The 20,112-nt window shown below is 41.3% G+C and overlaps 1 protein-coding gene across 1 annotated transcript in view; it reads left to right on the top strand.

Moving 5' to 3' along the window:
- The window catches only part of LOC140713580 (dnaJ homolog subfamily C member 13-like), a 180,889-nt gene that overhangs the window by 44,508 nt on the left and 116,269 nt on the right, over positions 1-20,112 (top strand). Inside the window, 5 exon segments of the mRNA XM_073023857.1 lie at positions 842-1,042; positions 7,514-7,720; positions 7,905-8,000; positions 9,452-9,543; positions 19,826-19,992. Of these exon segments, the coding sequence (XP_072879958.1) occupies positions 842-1,042; positions 7,514-7,720; positions 7,905-8,000; positions 9,452-9,543; positions 19,826-19,992 (763 nt within the window).

A 20,112-nucleotide genomic window follows, 5' to 3' on the forward strand; every position in this document is an offset into this window, starting at 1 on the left:
TAGTCAAATACTTGTCATTTTGATGGTTGATTGGATAAACCCATTGATTTTAATCTGGGAATGTCTGGGGCAGGGTGATATTTGAAGTCCAGATAATGCACCCTCAGTTAAGAACAGTTCAATTGACTCTATTTCAATATGCCTGCATATCTTTATGGGTAAAGATGTAAAATGATGTCCAGTGGTGCAGTATTGAAATTCTTGAGGTTACATGTAATATATGCCCTGTAGATACCTATAAGGTGCATTGAATTATGAAATTACTTATGCTGTACATATACAATTGGGTGCTTTGAATTATTTAAGGCAAGGATATCATATCACTGTTTTTATCCTGTTTTGGTTTCTGTAACATTGGTATATGTGAAATGTTTTTTTTATTGGGGTTGGTCCAATGGGAATGTGTGGCTCCTGAGTTTAATGGTAACATGTAGATGTATACTGCTTTATACACCTATATGCAACAGGTGAATATAGAAACTTACTCCCCCCGAAAATGCAAAATATTGTAGAAACTAAATTTGGGAGAAGAAAATGAATGTGACTTTTGGATTGTTTTAGCACAAATAGTGCAAATATCTGTCATTAAAAATGAAGCTGATACTTTCTTTGATTTTAATAGATAAAATTCTTTCTGTTATATAGCTAGGTTTTATAAAATTTTGAAATGCAAACATGAATTTATTCAACATTTTGAATCCAATTTTGGCAGGGTCCTGGGAAATGGTATTGGGCACTTGTATGTTGGGAAAACTTGTAAGTTGGCACTTGTATGTTGTAAATACCCACAAGAAGGGTGTTGTCAGAGATACAAAATTACTGCTTTGTTTTCTCTCCTTAGCGCTATAACTGTTACAAGCATCATTGGACAGATACACGAAAGTCCGTTGTCCTTGAAGTTACTCCTGGAGGAATAGATCAGATTGATCCTTCAACTAATAAAGTTCTTTGTTCCTATGACTACAAAAACATTGAAGGATTTGCAGAGCTGTCAGATTACCAGGGAGGCTTTTGTATAATTCATGGAGGGTTTAGTCGATTGGTAAGCTTTGCTTTATGTCATGCTTTTTTGTTTTAAGTACAGTAGATTCTGGTTAATTGACACACATCAGGACCAGTACATTTTGTCCAATTAAGTGGCTGCTCTGATTAGCCGAAGTTTTATAGAAATAGTTAAAATGTATTTAAAAAAAACACACTACCATTTACAGGCAGTCCCCGGGTTACGTACGAGTTCTGTTCCTAAGTCCGTCTTTAAGTCGGATTTGTACGGAAGTCGGAACAAGTACATCTGGTATTATTTAGCGTCAGTTAGTCAAACGTTTGTCTTAGTATATAGTATATATTTTACCTTTTTATGCATATAAAACACTTAAGAATCGTATGTATTATGTATTCCAATAATGAAACCACTGCGTTGCTTAGTAATAATTGTAGCTTTCATCGGGGCAGCACCTTTCGAATGCTCCATTATTCTCACTTTATCCGTTATCCTTTAAAATTGTTCCGATCTGACTGTAGCCTAACGCTTTTCCAATGACCGATGGCGTTTCACCTCTTTATCCAAACGCTTTATTATTTCCACTTTATTTTCAATCGTGATCGCTTCCCGTCAGTGGAACAGAAACACTGCGGGTGGCAGTTCCCAAGCTTTGCCTGCTCCTGAGGTCCGATGGGTCCTAAGGACCAACGTATTGAGACAGGCTAAATGGGACAAGTGGGGGCTGTGCTGGGTTTGAGTATTTGATCATCCACGATATTCCTCGTGGGAATTTAAACTGGAGGTGGCAGTGTTTTTTTTTACGAGGTCGAGTTGTGAGCTCGACATCAACCCAACACGGATGGTACGGGAGTCTCTGGATCGACCCGGCACGGGAATGGCCTATCACTGGATTGAACTCGGAAACCTCCATTCTCCAGCCCGGCGCTGATCTCACTGCGCCACCAGCCGACTGGAACAGGTGGGGGGGGTGCGGGTGGGCGGGATCAGGGTGAATCTTACTAAGAAAAATTTAAGCCAAATACAAAGACTCAACACAGTGTCAACGGCAGCGACTTAAAATGGCTGACAGCGTCGCGATCTGACTTAAAATGGCGGACGGCATTCTCCTTCCTCGGTTCATAAGTACGAGTTGTCCGTAAGTCGGATGCTTGTAACTCGAGGACTACCTGTAACTCGATAACAAATCATGTATTTAAATGAAATACAGAACAAATTAGAAAACTAACAATATTACTATAGCACTATAAAAGTGTAGTTCCAAATAGTTATCGATGGAAGAATTCATCCGCAATATAAACTGTGGTGTTTTTTGATTAATTGTGAACATTTTAGTACAGGCACCCAGTGCAGATAATGGGCTGCCTTCAGACAATGTGTTTGATGATTACATCCTCCAAATCTTCACCTTCATTGTAATATTTAAGATGATTGTCAATATCTTAATTCTTCATGGTTTCTGACTTGTTGAAGTTGTGACATTTCATTTTCACTTCCAGTCATGCTGGCATCTCCAAGTTTGAATGCTTTAAACTGCAGTGAGCAAAACAGTTCTGAATTGCCTTGATGGTTATTTCTCACCAACTGTTAGTGACAAAAATTATTGCATTTTGAATACAAACTCGCGCAACTGATACTATTTTTAAAAACTGTACACTCTAAGCATGGTAACGGCCACATAATTGCTTATGATTGATGTTAGTTTAAAATCTCCTGCCTCAATTAAGTTCCGTCGTGTCCCAAATAAGTGGAGGATTCCCATCCATTTTTTCCATTAGCTTTTCTTAAAAAGTGGTCCCAAATAAGCACCTGCCCTGTTTACCCGATGACCCTTAGATTGAAATCTACAACAGAGCTATACCAAGATGGATCTCTCGCAGATCAGTGGCAGTTATTTAAAAAGGGAGCTTCGCGAGCATTTGTCCGTTGTACGTGGCCTATCAGTGGCAATAACTGGAGCATTATTCATGAGACAGATAGCAGGGAAAGTTCAGGCATAAAAGGGAGACACTGCCTAGCAGGAACAGTTATTGATGGAGTGCTCTGAGGTAGAGTGGTAGGGCTTTGGCTCATTCGGGCTTCTGTGATATTGGGTCGGGGCAAGGTAAGTTACCTGTGAGGAATGGAAACAGGAAGTATGTCTGTGAGGCTGGTATTCTGTACCGGGTGTCAGATGTAGGAAGTCTGGGAGACTCCCAGCCTCCTGGATGGCCACATCTGCACCAGGTGTGTTGAACTGCAGCTCCCTAGGGACTGCTTGAGGAAATTGGAGATGCAGCTCAATGACCTTTGTCTGGTCATGGGAAGTGAGGAGGTGACAGAGAGAAGCTATAGGCAAGTAATCACACTGGGGCCTTGGGAGACAGTTAAGTGGGTAACAGGAGAAGGAAGGGGAAGAGTCAGATACTAGAGAGTACCTCTGTGGCTGTCCCCTTAACAATAAGCACTCCTATTTGAGTACTGTTGGGGGGGTGGTGGGAAAGGCCTACCTGGGGGAAGCAACAGTGGCCGTGCCTCTGGCACAGAGTCTGGCCCTGTGGCTCAGAACGGTAAGGAGAGGAAATGTGGACGCAGGAAAGAAACATGAATGGTAGTTGCCTCCCAAGTGCCAGGGTCTGGGATGTTTCTGATTGCATCCATGATATCCTGAAGTGGGAAGGTGAACAGTCAGAGGTTGTAGTACATATTGCTGCCAACAATTTGAGTAGGAATAGGGAGGAAGTCCTGAAAACAGACTACGGGAATTAGGAAAATGTTGAGAAGCAGGACCTCAAAGGTAGTAATCTTGGGATTACTGCCTGCGCCACGTGGTAGTGAGTATAGGAATAGAGTGAGGTGGAGGATAAATACGTGGCTGAGGGATTGGAGCAGGGGGCAGGGATTCAGATTTCTGGATCATTGGGACCTCTTTTGTTGCAAGCGTGACCTGTACAAAAAGGATGAGTTGCACTTGAATCTGAGGGGGACCAATATCCTGGGAGGGAGGTTTGCAAAAGCTATTGGGGAGAGTTTCAACCAGGATTGCTGGGGGGGGGGGGGGGGGAGGTGGGAATCGAACTGAAGAGATGGAGGAACGGGCAGTTGGATCACAAATAGAGAAAGCTTGGAGACAGTGTGAGAGGGAGGATAGGCAGGTGATAGACAAGGGATACACTCAGACAGATGGTTTGAGATGTCTATTTAAATGCAAGAAGCATCGTGAACAAAGCGGACGAGCTTAGAGCGTGTATCGCCACTTGGAGCTATGATGTTGTGGCCATTACAGAGACTTGGATGGCTCAGGGGCAGGAATGGTTCCTTAGAGTGCCACACTTTAGATGTTTCAGAAAGGACAGGGAGGCAAAAGAGGTGGGGACATGTCACTGCTGATCAGAAATTGTGCCATGGTTGCAGTTCCAATGAGACAGGGAAAGGATGTTAAGGTACAGGAACAGTAGTGTAGAAAGTCTGTTGAAAATCTAGTCAAGAAAAAAAAGAAAAGCTTACAAAAGGTTTAAAAAAAAAACTAGGTAATGATAGACATCTAGAAGATTATAAGGCTAGCAGGAAGGAGCTTAAGAATGAAATTAGGAGAGCCAGAAGAGGACACGAGAAGGCCTTGGCGAGCAGGATTAAAGAAAACCCTATGGCATTCTACAAGTATGTGAAGAGCAAGAGGATAAGGTGTGAGAGAATAGGACCAATCAAGTGTGACAGTGGAAAAGTGTGTATGGAACCGGAGGAGATAGCAGAGGTACTTAATGAATACTTTGCTTCAGTATTCACTATGAAAAAGGATCTTGGCAATTGTAGTGATGACTTAACAGTGGATTGAAAAGTTAAGTATATAGACATTAAGAAAGCTGATGTGCTGGAGCTTTTGGAAAGCATGAAGTTTGATAAGTCTCTGGGAACGGATGAGATGTACCCCAGGCTACTGTGGGAGGCGAAGGAGGAGGTTGTTGAGCATCTGGCAGTGATCTTTCCAACATCAATGGTGATGGGAGAGGTTCTGGAGGACTGGAGGGTTGCAGATGTTGTTCCCTTATTCAAGAAAGGGAGTAGAGATAGTCCAGGAAATTATAGATCAGTGAGTCTTACTTCAGTGGTTGGTAAGTTGATGGAAGTGATCCTGAGAGGCAGGATTTATGAAGATTTGGAGAGGCATACTATGATATAGTCAGCATGGCTTTGTCAAAGGCAGGTCGTGCCTTATGAGCCTGATTGAATTTTTTGAGGATGTGACTAAACATATTGAAGGTAGAGCAGTAGGTGTAGTGTATATGGATTTCAGCAAGGCATTTGATAAGGTACCCCATGCATGGCTTATTGAGAAAGTAAGGAGGCATGGGATCCAAGGGGACATTGCTTTGTGGATCCCAAATTGGCTTGCCCACAGAAGGCAAAGAGTGGTTGTGACGGGTAATATTCTGCATGAAGGTTGGTGATCAGTGGTGTGCATCAGGGATCTGTTCTGGGACCCCTTCTCTTTGTGATTTTTATAAATGACCTGGATGAGGAAGTGGAGGGATGGGTTAGTAAATTTGCTGATGAAACAATGGTTAGGGGTGTTGTGAATAGTGTGGAAGACTGTCAGAGGTTATAGCGGGATATCGATAGGATACAAAACTGGGCTGAGAAGTGGCAGATGGAGTTCAACCCAGATAAGTGTGAAGTGGTTCATTTTGGTAGGTCAAGTATGATGGCAGAATATAATATTAATGGTAAGACTCTTGGCAGTGTGGAGGATCAGAGGGATCTTGGGGTCTGAGTCTATAGGACACAAAGCAGCTGTGCAGGTTGACTGTGTGGTTAAGAAGGCATACAGTCCATTGGCCTTCATCAACCGTGGGATTGAGTTTAAGAGCCGAGAGGTAATGTTACAGCTATATAGGACTGTGGACAGACCTCATTTGGAGTACTTTGCTCAGTTCTGGTCACCTCACTACAGGAAGGATGTGGAAACTATAGAAAGGGTGCAGAGGAGATTTACAAGGATGTTGCCTGGATTGGGGAGCATGCCTTATGAGAATAGGTTGAGTAAACTTGACTTTTTCTCCTTGGAGTGATTGGAGGATGGGAGGTGACCTGATAGAGATGCCTAAGATGATAGGCATTGATCGCGAGGATAGTCAGAGGCTTTTTCCCAGAGCTGAAATGGCTAACACGAGTGCACGGTTTTAAGCTGCTTGGAAGTAGGTACAGAGTAAGGTAAGTTTTTAACGCAAAGAGTGGTGAGTACGTGGAATGGGCTGCAGGCAACGGTGGTGGAGGCAGATACGATAGGGTGTTTTAAGAGACTTTTAAATAGGTTCATGGAGCTTAGAAAAATAGAGAGCTATGGTAATTTTGAAAGTACGTACATGTTCGGCACAGCATTGTGGGCAGAAGGGCCTGTATTGTGCTGTAGGTTTTCTATGTTTCTACTGTACTTAATAACTCTTGTCATACTCAGTTTTGAAGTTTTTAAATGAAATTTTTAAAATGTTTATCCTTATTGTTTGGAATGTAACCTGTGCCATATCCAGCGTAGCATTGTATTAATGACCTGCACCTTTCATTTTCACTTATTGTCTGGTTTCAACCTCAGCTCCATACAAGTTGAATTATCCATGTTCATTACAAAGCACTAATCTGTCATTCAATTCTCCGAAGTATTTGTGCCCCTCAAACTCTGACTTATTGAGCATCCCTTCATTTAATCACTCCATTGTTGGTAAGGCTCCTCAAGTCTAAAAATCCTTTTCTAAACTGCCTCTCCAGCTTTTTCTTTTCTGTCACTCTCAGGAGATACAGGACCCTTAGGTCCCATACCACCAGGTTCATGAACAGTTGTCATGAACAGCTTCACTCCACAACAATGAACACAACCTATTGACTCACTTTCCACTTGTTCTCAGTATTTATTAATTTTTAGTATATACACAGTTTGTCATCATTTGCACATAGGTTGCTTGTCAATCTTTGTGTAATTTTCATTGATTCTAATGTATTTTTGTTCTACTGTGAATTCCTGCAAGAAAATGGAATCTATAATATTTGATGACGTAGACATACTTGGATAATAAATTTACTTTGATGTTTGAACTTTAAAAAGAAGTTCCTGCCAACTGTTTGGTCATGTGTCCTAAACTATGTGGTTAATTGCCATTTGTTGATGTTCCTTGTGATATTTTCATATTAAATTACCCTTTAAATGCAACTCTTTAAATTTTGTTGTGGCATCCACCTGTTCAATGTTTTTCACAATTCTAGCTTTTTGCACATACAGTTTGGTATCAATTGGTTTCTGTATTTTGAATTTGATACATTCAAAGTCCTGGCATTCCTCACTATAACTTGTCTCAATTCCTAATGTGAATTTTTCTGTTTGTCCAAGTATTTTGTCATATGCCTTAATGATTCCTTGTGTGACTCAGATGCCTTAGGTGCTTGTAACCCTCTCCATAATGAGGCCACATGCTGTCGATAGCTCTTGCAAGATCACTTTGCAATACAGTAATTCATTCTCAATCAACACTCTTGTAATTCTAGCACCTCTTTGCATCTGAACAAAGGGAAGAGATCATCAAAAGTGCAATTGACCATGCGGGCAATTACATTGGCATTTCTCTACGTATCCGGAAAGACCAATTTGAATTTGATTTGTACCAGAGTCATCGCTTTGGAAAATACAGCAATGATGAATCCATTACATCACTAGCAGAATTCATTGTGCAAAAAATTGCACAAAGGCATCAGGTACATTGCATTCAAGTTGCAGCATTCCTTAGTGGAGTATAAACTGTTGGAGTGATGTTGTAATGTATTTTTTCCACCCCTGAGCTGTATGATGTCATCTAATTGCCTTTGTATTATGTAGCAATATCAAGTTAGCAGTTCTGTTTATCTACTGGAAATAATTTTTCTACAAATTATATTCTAGGATCCAGTAAAGAGAGTATTAGCACTTACAGAAACATGTTTAGTGGAGCGAGATCCAGCTACGTACAATATTGTGACATTGAAACCTTTAGGAGAGGTTTGTATCGCTTTTGATCAATGTATTGTATCTAAGATAAACAGTGTTGATTTACTGACTTATTTAGTGGCCAGTGAATGACAAATAATCATCAATTTCCTACCCTTTTAGGCTATCCAGACACAGTTTCAAGTACAGTGACAATTGCTTAAGTGACACTGAAAAGCCTGAAATGGGAGTTAAAGCTCCAAAAGTATTGTTTTTAAATAGTATTGAATCATTTGAGTTATTGGGTATCTTGTAAGCCACTAGCTTTAATGGTCAAGATTAGCACAATTGCAGAGTTAATAAGATTACTGCCTTGTAGCTCCAGTGGCCTAGACCCAATCCTAACCTGGGATACTGGCAATGTGCAGTTCCTTCATTCTCTTCATTATGGTGTGGATTTCACCCAGTTACCCTATATCCTGCAACATTTTAAAGCTGTATAGCTTAGGTTAATTGCCCACTGTAAATTGTCCCTAGTGTGGGGAGTTGTGGAATCTGTGGACAGTTGATGGAAATGAGTAAAATTAAAATGAACAAATGTAAGTGGTGCTTTTTGGTCAGCACACACTCAGCTGCTGAAGTTTTTGTGTGACTCGTAGTGATGTTTTAAGTGTTTCCAATAAGAGTAATATGCTGCTTTAGTGAACTGTTAATAGCAAAAAAGTAGTGCTTAATATCTTAGTTTGAGAATGACGAAAAACATGTAATACATAGAACACTACAGCACAGTTAGAGCCTTCAGCCCATGATGTTATACCAGCCTTTTAACCTACTCTTGGGTCAATCAAATCCTTCTGTCCTACATAGCCCTCTATCTTTCTATTATTCATGTGCCTATTGACGAATTGTTTTTAATATCCATAATGTATCTGCCTTGACCAGCACCCCGGTAGTGTGTTCTACACACCTACCACTCTCGCCTCTGACAATTCCCCCTTCCCATACCTTTCTCCAATCTCCTTAAAATTATGCCGCCCTGTATTGACCATTTCTGCCTCGGGTGGGTTGGGGGTGGTTGTAGTTATCTAGCTATCTGTTCAATCTATCCTTTTTACTGTCTTGTACACCTCTATCATCCCCCTTTGTTCCTAAGAGAAAAGCCCTTGCTTGCTCAGCCTATTCTTATAACACATATTGACTAATCTAGACAGCAACCTTTTAAATCACTCTGTATTTTCTCTGAAGCTTCCACATCCTTGCTATAATAAGGTGACCAGAACTGAACACAATACTCCAGCTGTGGTCTAATCATTACCTCATGGCCCTGAACTCGTACTCTTGGTCTGTTTCCTAAGTTGTTTCTACTTCAGCTTAAGTTAGTAAGTGCTCTTTTGGATTTTTAGTTAGTGCGATTGGCTTGTGTATTCTGCAATTACTTTTTCAGTTTTAATCAAAAGTGATTGAATTTGTTTTCTATTAGTGAAATTATTCATGTTTCTTCATTCCTTACATCCTTTTCACAGATATTTGCTCTCGTGCTTGACTCTGAAAATCCTCAGCGGTTTAACATCGAATATATTAAAGGGCAAGTTTATAAATACTCATCAACTGAAAGGTATGATATTTTAGAACTCCCAGAATTTTGTCTGGATTGGGCATCAGGGAGAAGAATAGCAAACAATCTGAGATTCCCCTGTTACTACCTTCCAAGCATTACATTTGAGATCCTTGCTATTTCTGGGGATGTGGGGGTGCAGGGTGTTGCTTTCACTGCAAGTATGCAAGCTCTTGGTGAATCTGCCCCTGGACTATTATATAGTTTTGTCATCTTCTCTTAAGAACGTATTTGGCCAAGATGGTGCCATGTACGGCAGACATGTTGCGAGTGCTCCATATGGACTTTACAGTATACTGCTAATTTCTGAAATTTCCTTTGCATTTCTTGTTCAAGAAGCAGATAGTCACATCAGATGTGATCGGTTGACTCTTCTGAGCATTGGGAAGATGGCATTTACCCACAATGTGCTGCCTTTTCTTCACTGGAAACCCCTGCTTAGACGATCCATGGGAGGCTCATTTATTGCACCGTTGCTACCTTGGAAGCAGCGCTGGAGGTGAGGGAAAGGGCTGGTGTCCTGGTGAGGTTGAGACAGTATGCTAATCAGCTGCTGCTCCCTACCGTACTCCTGGCTAACGTCAGTCCCTGGACAACGAGCTGTGTGAACTGAGAGCTGGAGGCGGAGTCCTACCAGTGGAGATCTGCTTGATATACTGAATCATCGGGCCTTCTGGGTTCTCTCTGCTCCAGGCAGACAGGTCTAAACACCACTCTGGGAAAAGTAAAGGGGGTAGGGTATGCTTCATGGTCAATAATGCTTGGTGAGAACCCCGGAATGTGCATGTACTCAAATCCTTTTGTTGCCCATATCTGAAATGCCTGGTGCTGCTGTGTAGAACTTTCTGGCTGCCTAGAGAATTCACGGCTGTTATTATCACAGCTGTATATTTCACCACAGGCTGATACTGACCTGGCTTTCAAGGATCCATATAAGACCATCAGCACCCTGGAGACTGTACACCAGAGGCTGCTTTCATCGTCGCCAGAGACTTTAATCAAGCGTCGCTGACTAAAGTCTCGCCAAAGTTTTGTCAACACATCCAGTTGAGCACACAGGGAGATAGCATACTTGACCACTGCTACTCTCCCTTATGCAATGCTTACAAAGCAATCCTCCATCCACTGTTTGGCAAGTCTGACCACTCCTTCATCCTCCTCTTGCCTGTGTACAGGCAGAAGCTGAAACAAAGGCGGCCTTAGTTAAAATCATCCACTGTTGGTCCGACCAATCAGTCTCCATGCTACAGGACTGCTTTGATAACGTCAGCTGGAATGTCTTTCGTGATGAGGATGTCTCTGAGTTCCCGGAAGGGGTCATAAGCTTCACCTGGAAGTGTATCGAGGACGTTGTCCCCCAGAAATCGGTCAGTCTCTATCCAAACCAGAAACCCTGGATCGATAGTTCCATCCGCGCTGTACTTGCTGCACGAGACAGAGCTTTCGTCGCCAGTCACCATCAGGAACTCAAGAAATGCAGTTACGATCTACACAAAGTCTTCAAGGCAGCAAAATGACAAATCTCCACCAACAACAAAGCTTATGGCAGGGTCTGCACACCACCACAGACTTCAAAGCTAAATGCTGTAGTGCTGTCAACATCACTGCCTCTGTCCTGGATGAGCATAATATTTCTTTGTGCTCGGTTCGATGTCACCAACACTGAGCCCCCTGAGGAGAGCCGTTGAAATGACCTGCACCTTGGTCATCTCTGAGACCGAAGTATGCAGGTGTTTGCAATGAGTGAACAGTCACAAAGCTGCGGGACCGGACGGCATCCCAGGATGGATACTCAGGATGTGCACGGCACAACTGGCTGGTGTGTTTGCAGACATTTTTAATCTCTCCCTCTCCCAGTGTAGAGTGCCCTCCTGCTTCAAAACATCCACCATTGTCCCTGTATCTAAAAAGACCAAGGTAACATGTCTGAACGACTGGTGTCCTGTCGCACTCACCTCAATAATAAACAAATGCTTTGAGAGGCTGGTCAAGGATTACATCTGCAGCAAGCTACCACCCACACTGGACCCTTACAGTTCGCCTACCGATGCAGCTGATCGACAGATGACACAATAGCCACAGCTCTACACATTGGCCTTGCGTACCTACAGAGGAGGAATGCTTATGTGAGAATGCTGTTCTTGGACTACAGTTCAGCATTCAACACCATAATTCCCTCCAGGCTCGACAAGAAGCTCAGAGACCTCGGCCTTCACCCTGCCTTGTGCAGCTGGATTCTGGACTTCCTGTCAGATTGCCGGCAGGTGATAAGAATGGCTCCCTCACCCTTGCCCTTCTGACCCTCAACACAGGTGCCCCTTAGCCCCCTCCTTTACTTTCTGTACACCCATGACTATGTCACCACCCACCACTCCATTCTGCTAATTAAATTTGCAGATGATACATTGATTGGCCTTATTTCAATAATAACAAGGTAACCTATAGAGAAGAAATCATCACGCTGACACAGTGATGTCAAGAAAACAACATCTCCCTCAATATCGAAAAAACAAAGGAGCTGGTTATGGACTACAGGAGGAATGGAGACAGGCCTACCCCTATTGACATCAATGGGTCTGGGGTTGAGAGAGTGAACGGCTTCAAGTTCCTTGGTACACACATTACCGAGTATTTCACTTGGTCTGTACACACCGGCTGTGTGGTGAAAAAAAGAACAATAGCGCCTCTTTCACTTCAGACAGTTGAGGAAGTTTGGCATGAGTCCCCAAATCCTTAAGACTTTCTACAGGGGCACAATTGAAAGCTCCTTGACAGGCTTCATCACCACCTGGTATGGGAACTGTACTTCCCAAAATCGCGGGACTCTACAGAGAGTAGTGCAGACAGCCCAGCACATCTGTGGATGTGAACTTCCCATTATTCAGGATATTTACAGTGACAGGAGTATAAAAGGGACTCAAAGGATCATTGGGGTCTTGAGTCACCCCAACCACAGTCTATTCCAGCTGCTACCATCTGGGAAACAGTATTAAAGTCAGGACCAACAGGCTCTGGGACAGCTTCTTTCACAGTAAGACAGAGACGTAGTGTTAAGATTTTTACTCCTCGTGTATGTGAAGGATATAAGAAATACAAACCCCATTTCCAGAAAAGTTAGGATATTTTCCAAAATGCAATAAAAACAGAAATCTGTAATATGTTAATTCACGTGAACCTTTATTTAACTGACAGAAGTACAAAGAAAAGATTTTCAATAGTTTTACTGACCAACTTAATTGTATTTTGTAAATATACACAAATTTAGAATTTGATGGCTGCAACACACTCAACAAAAGTTGGGACAGAGGCATGTTTACCATTGTGTTACATCACCTTTCCTTTTAATAACACTTTCTAGTCATTTTGGAACTGAGGATACTAATTGTAGTAGATTTGCAATTGGAAATTTTGTCCATTCTTGCTTGATATAAGACTTCAGCTGCTCAACAGTCCGTGGTCTCCGTTGTCTGATTCTCCTCTTCATGATGCGCCATACATTTTCAATAGGAGATAGATTTGGACTGGCAGCAGGCCAGTCAAGCACACACACTCTGTGTCTACAAAGCCACGCCGTTGTAGCCCTTGCAGAATGTGGTCTGGCATTGTCCTGCTGATATAAGCATGGACGTCCCGGGAAGAGATGTCGCCTTGATGGAAACATATGTCTCTCTAAAATCCTAATATACGCCTCAGAGTCAATGGTACCTTCACATACATGCAACTCACCCATGCTGTGGGCACTGATGCACCCCCATACCATCACAGATGCTGGCTTTTGCACCTTTCGCTGATAACAATCAGGATGGTCATTTTCATCTTTGGCACGGAGAACTTGACGCCCGTTTTTTCTGAAATGTGGACTCATCTGACCACAGCACACGGTTCTTTCGTTCATCTGAGATGAGCTCGGGCCCAGAGAACTCGCCGGCGTTTCTGCATAGAGTTGATGTATGGCTTCCTCCTTGCGTAATACAGTTTCAAGTTGCATTTCTGGATGCAGCGATGCACTGTGTTAAGTGACAATGGTTTTCCGAAAGTACTCCCAAGCCCAGGTGGCTACAATTGTCACAGTAACATGACAGTTTCTTAGGCAGTGCCGCCTGAGGGCTAGACGATCACGCGCATTCAACAGTGGTTTCCGACCTTGCCCTTTACGCACTGAGATGTCTCTGAATTCTCTGAATCTTTTTACAATATTATGTACTCTAGATGTTGAAAGACCTAAATTCTCTGCAATCTTGCGTTGGGAAATGTTCCTTTTGAACTGACTAACAATTTTCACAAATTTTGGCACAAAGAGATGAGCCACGACCCATCCTTGCTTGCAAAGACTGAGCCTTTGATGGACGCTACTTTTATACCTACTCATGATACCTCACCTGCTACCAATTAGCCTGCTTAATGTGGAGTCTTCCAAACTGGTGTTACTTGAATATTCTGTGCACTTTTCAATCTTATTTTAACTCTGTCCCAACTTTTGTTGAGTGTGTTGCAGCCATCACATTCTAAATTTGTGTATATTTACAAAATACAATTAAGTTGGTTAGTAAAACTATTGAAAATCTTTTCTTTGTACTTTTGTCAGTTAACTAAAGGTTCACATGAATTAACATATCACAGATTTTTGTTCTTATTGCATTTTGGAAAATATCCCAACTTTTCTGGAAATGGTGTTTGTAAATTCAGTACTTGCTACTGTGGCATTCACTAAACTGGCTTCAGGAATGGTGGGTTTTCCGTGAGAGATTGAGTAATCCAAGTTAGTATTCTCTGGAGCTCAGAAGAATGAGACTATTGAAGCTTAGCAGGCTCAAGGCTGGATACAAGGAGCATTGTTTTTCCCGGCTGAAGATGGGTTGCAGTGTCAGATCTGAGGAGAAATTCTATTATTTGGAGTAATGAATCTCTGTAATTCTATACTGTGGAGGCACTATTGTGTTCAATGAAAGTAGAAATCAATAAATTTTTGGGTATTTAGGAAATTGAGGGTTAAGCAGCCAGATGATCTACTTCCATTCCACTGATGTTCTTTCCTTCCCAATCACAAATTAAGCACCCACCACTGCATTTGGTATTTGTTTTCAGATTTGATTGTGTGGATAGTCAGAGGCTTTTTCCCAGGGCTGAAAAGGTTGCCACAAGAGGGCACAGGTTTAAGGTGCTGGGGTGTAGGTACAGAGGAGATGTCAGGGTTAAGTTTTTTAATCGGAGAGTGGTAAGTGCGTGGAATGGGCTGTCGGCAGCGGTGGTGGAGACGGATACGATAGGGTCTTCTAAGAGACTCCTGGATGGGTACATGGAGCTTAGTAAAATAGAGGGCTATGGGTAGGCCTAGTAATTTCTAAGGTAGGGACATGTTCTTTGTGGACCGAAGGGCCTGTATTATGCTATAGATTTTCTATGTCTTATTTATTTATCACAGGTACAGTACCATGCAAAAGTCTTAGGCTCACATATATAGCTAGGGTACCTAATAATTTTGCACAGTACTGTATTTGCCAGTGTGGAGCAGAGAGTGAGTTTGTATATCTTGTGGGAGCAAAAAATGCTGGGAATGGTGAGGGTGTAGTGCCCCACAGTAAGGATATGGGATAGATGGCAGAGTAGGAGTGCCAGTGGTGGGGTCTGCATGGGTGCAGATACACCCCACCCTGAGACAACAGATAAGGTTATTTGATTCCAAACAATTGGTATATTAATCATTACAAAATATCTCTGGTGTTTCATGCTCCCTCCCCTCTCCCTTCCCTGCTTTCATGATTCCCATTTCCCTGCCCCCTTCCCACTCAGTCGACAATTGTAACCCAGATCAGAATCGGGTCTATCATAACTCACATCATAAAATTTGTTTTTTTTTTTTGTGGCTGCAGTACAGTCCAAGACATAAAATTCTGACAGGACTGTGCAAATATCTTAAGTACCCTATCTACATATAGGTGCCTAAGACCTTTGCACAGCATCGTACATCTAAATATATAGTGGTGTGTCTATTGTGTTAACAACAGACACAACCTAAAGATGTGCTGGAGGCAGCCCCAAGAGTTGCCACACATTCCCACGCCGACAACATGCTCACAAAGCTCAGTAGAACAACACGTAACATAACAAACTACAAATTAACAGCAAAACAAGCCTCTTTCCTCCCTGCCACTTAGACACAGAGACAGTACTCTAACCCCAGGATAGGCCTCCAGCTTGCAGTGGACTTTCAGACAACAGGCCTCTGATTTCCCAGTGGACTGCTAGACTCATAGACCTAGAGCCACAATTTCCAGACTTCTGATCTAGCTTCACTTTTTTTCTGTCGACCCCATGTGCTGCCGATGATAGGACCCCGGACTCCAGGCTTCACACTCTGGACTTGCCGACTCGCAAACCTAAGGGGCACTGAAACTCGTGCCTCCTGATTGCACAGACATTTGATCCGTAGACCTGCAAACCTGGATGGACACATTTACCTGGTAGGCCACCAGCCCTCATCCTCGCTGATCCCCATCCACAGTGCTTGCCGGCCTGACGTCCATGGATATCCTTCATTACATGTTCATGTCACTGGCCTTCGAGCATGAAGCGGAGGCCCAGAATCTGGAAGTACTTCGTCCCATGTTTAAATTGCAGCCCTTAACGTGAAGGGGAGGCCTGAACTCTACCCTGACCTCTAACTCCTCCACATCTCTGTCCCCAAAGCCATTCCTACTAACTTAAAAAAAAAACTGTCTGACCCTTGACCTTGACAAGTTTTCAACTTGTGTTCACCAGTTACTGCCTTTCTATACCAATGGGAATAAAATATTTTGATATTTGATTGGTATCCTTTCGTTTTATCACTTCTATTGAATCCTTTAATTCACCTTTTGTACATCAAAGGAGAAAACTGCAGCTTCTGCAGTCTGTCTGAAATCCAGGTTTCTCTTCCCTGGTAACATTCTGATTAACCACCTTTATAATTCTATAGTGTGAGTGCATGGATTGCGTACAATACTTCATTTTAAACCAATGATTGATAATGTTGACTTTCCTATTTATTTTCTGCTTTTTTAATAAATCCAAGGATCCTGTATTTTGTCTTGTGTGGTGATTTTCAAAGATGTATGTGAATCTTTTTTCATGCAACCCTTCGATATTTAATTTAGATTAACCCTTGTTAATTCAGCCTCTTTTTAACTGATTGCTCCAACTTCTCCATATTTTAATTATTTAGAAAATATTGATTTCTTTAATTCCTTTTTAAAAATTAGCCTCTTTGAAATATTCTTTTAACTTGTTGCATTGTTATGATAGTCAAGTTAATTAAGTAGTGCAAAAATAGAAATAAAAGTAATGAGATAGTATTCATGGGTTTAATGCCCATTCAGAAATTGAATGGAAGAGAAAAAGAAGCTGTTCCTGAACTTTTTCCCAGGGCAGAAATGGCTAATATGAGGGGACATAAATTCGAGATGTTCAGACGAATGTACAGGGGGGAGGGAATGTCAGAGCTAAGTTTCTTTTTGCAGTGTTGTGTGCATGGAATGTACAGCCAGGGCTGTTCCATGCATTGGTATATTAAGACTTTATGAAACTATTAGATATGAGTGATAGAAAAATGGAGGGCCATGTAGGATGGAATGCTTAGATTGATCTTAAATGAATTTTACTACAGAAGTTTAATATTTTCTGTGACCACTGCATTTCATCTGTATGGCTTTGGAATCCTGAATTCGCTCATGTCCCCAAGCACTGCCATTTTTATTGAAAGTCTGGTTCATTAATTGAAATCATGAAAATCAATTTTAATTTGAATGTAGCTACTTGACTTTCAAGCTTCTTCAACCTAGTTATCAAGTAGTTTTATTTTTTCAAAGCTGCTTATAAGGACTGTTAAACTTGAATTGCCTCTAATCTTGACATATTCCTCCACCTGGATATCTTCTGTATTATTTGACCTTGTTAACTCTGTCGTTTCCTTATGCCTGGTTACAATATTAAGCTAAGAGCAGATTTCACATCTAGTGTTTTGTTTTTCAAATGCTTGGTTCCTAAGTCATTGAAAATCTGTCAGTTTTCAATCTATTTAAAATGTAGATAAAACATCTGTTCTTTGCTCTAGTTTGCATGCCATCTTAGAAGGAAGACACAATGGAGGATGAGGAAAAGTAGAAATCTTGGAATTCTGTTTTGCAACAGACATCTTGTGTTTCTGATTAAATCATTTTAACACGCCTTCCCAATCATGTACTGATTTGTGTTGTCTGTGTTCCATCCTTTCAATTGCTATGGAGAAGCCAAGCATAATTTGGAAGAACAAAATAGTGTATTCCACTTACAGGCCAGTGGTATTAGCAATTTAGTTTTCCAGTTACAGGGTACCGATACTTGCGCTCCTCATACACACTCACTTGTCCACCCAGTTTTCTCTCTTGTTCACCTCTCATCCCCTGTTCTCCGGATTCCATCTGGTTCCAATTACCACTGACCAGATCTCTTCACTTCTCCCTCATACTGGTAATCCTTCCTCTGCCTTGATGCATAGTCACAACCTTTTACAGCTTCATATTGCTTGACTTTGAGTTCTTAACGATTTTTCTGTTTGAAAGTCCTGAAGTCTTTGATTTGATTCTTGATTATAATTTCATTTTAGTTTCAGTTCAGTTTTTAACATTATTTAACATAACCATAAGACTTGACATCTGAAGCATATAAGATTGATTCACTGGAAAATTTTGATTTATTTAGCATAATAAAGCTTGAGAATTGTTTAGGGTAAGAAGTTGAAATGAAGTACTGTAAAGTATCATTAAACTTGATCCAAAGTGGTTTTGTTGATTATAGATGGTATGAAATTTAAACGTGGTTCATTTATAGTGATGCTTATATTTTTTTCTTGCTCAGATAAATGATATGTGTCCTTTTCCTGTTTTTCTTGATTGCCTTAAGGTTTCAGCTTTTTTGTCTCTGATCTTAAGAAACAGCATATGCACTGTAAATGTAGTCAAGTTGAATAGTTTATCATAACCCTTTGTTCCTTGTGATCTCTTTCTCATTGGGCTATTGTTTCAAAATTGAATCTACAGGTAATTTCATTTTCGTTATAATGATCATTCATCCATTTTCTGTTCATACTTTTAAATGTGCATGACTTGTGTAATTGCACATCCTGTTAACCCAGGTTTCAGTTTCATTCCTTTGTTATGACAGTTTTATGCAAATGACAGAAGTAATGGTTCCCTTTTTTTAGGCTTTACTTGGTTTTAAGAGCAAGTGCATTTATCCTTTGAAGTGTAGATGAATGTAGGAGTTCTCTAAGGCTACATCCACACTAGACCGGATAATTTTGAAAACGCCAGCTTTGCGTAAAAACGATAGGCGTCCACATTATGCGTTTTTAAAAATATCTCCATCCACATTGAAACGGAGATTTCGGCGAATCTCCTACTACTGCACATGTGCAGGACACATCTACCGAAAACAAGCGACATGTTTAGTGTCGAATCTCGCCGTGAAAGTGTGCGTTTGTTCAGTTACACACTAGAAAAACTTAAACAACGGGCAGCAGTTGGCTCTCGCGCAGGAGGAGTTAAAAGTAAAAAAAAACAAATACTGGAGCGTATGAATGCATCTGACAGGGAGTTCATGGAGAGTATGAACCGGCTGACGATGAACGTTGAAAAACTGACTAACTCTGTTGCATTAATAAAGCCCCTTGTTAAATGTATAAAACATGTCTGCATCAGTATTGTATTTCCATACAATGTTACATTAGGCTATTACACATCTATTGTCAGAAGTACTTGGTAAACCACCTTCATACAAGCAAGGACAGAAAACAGGGCCAAGTGAGTATACTTATTTATTCAGTAAGTTATGGGTCAAAGTATTTGGTGAGTACATTTCTAACTCTTCTGGCTTCAGTCTCTTTGCTGTCTGTTCTGAAATTGTTAGGTTGTGTGGGGGGTTGCATTCAGGAAAACAATGAAATGGCGCGCTGCTATCTGACAGCATTTTCAGATTTTTCCGGTTACTCTGTCCACACTGATCTGCCCAAGCGGCATTTTTAAAATTACCACCTTGGACAGCGTTTCTGAAAACGCTGTTTTAGTGTGGACGAAGGGTAAAACGAAGAGAAAAAGCTTCGGTTACAGATTTATCCGGTGTAGTGTGGATGTAGCCTAAGTAAAATATTTCCTAGCACAGGAAACCATTCTGTTTCATTTGGAGGTGATTGTATTTTGGTCTTGAGTAACTTGTGACTAATTGTGTTGACTCAAAGCCAATGTATTTATGAAGAACATTTCTAATTCAGGGACTCCTTAATGGCTAGCCTACTTGATGGAGTGAGAGCTTCTGGGAACAGAGATGTGTGTGTAAAGATGATACCAACTCACAAGGGCCAGAGATGGGGTCTACTGAGTATGCCAGTAGATGAAGAAGTGGAAAGTCTACATCTTAGGTTTCTAAATGCTCCACCAAGTAAGAGAATCTGCTATGTATTTCATTGCACAGTTGTCAATCTCTTCTGTTAAACGTGCCTAGTGTGTGCAGTTTTCTTAATGTTAAATAATATATTAAATTTGAGGTTATGCAGTATGA

The sequence above is a fragment of the Hemitrygon akajei genome, chromosome 20 (genome assembly GCF_048418815.1).
Source record: "Hemitrygon akajei chromosome 20, sHemAka1.3, whole genome shotgun sequence".
Classification (NCBI taxonomy): Eukaryota; Metazoa; Chordata; class Chondrichthyes; order Myliobatiformes; family Dasyatidae; genus Hemitrygon; species Hemitrygon akajei.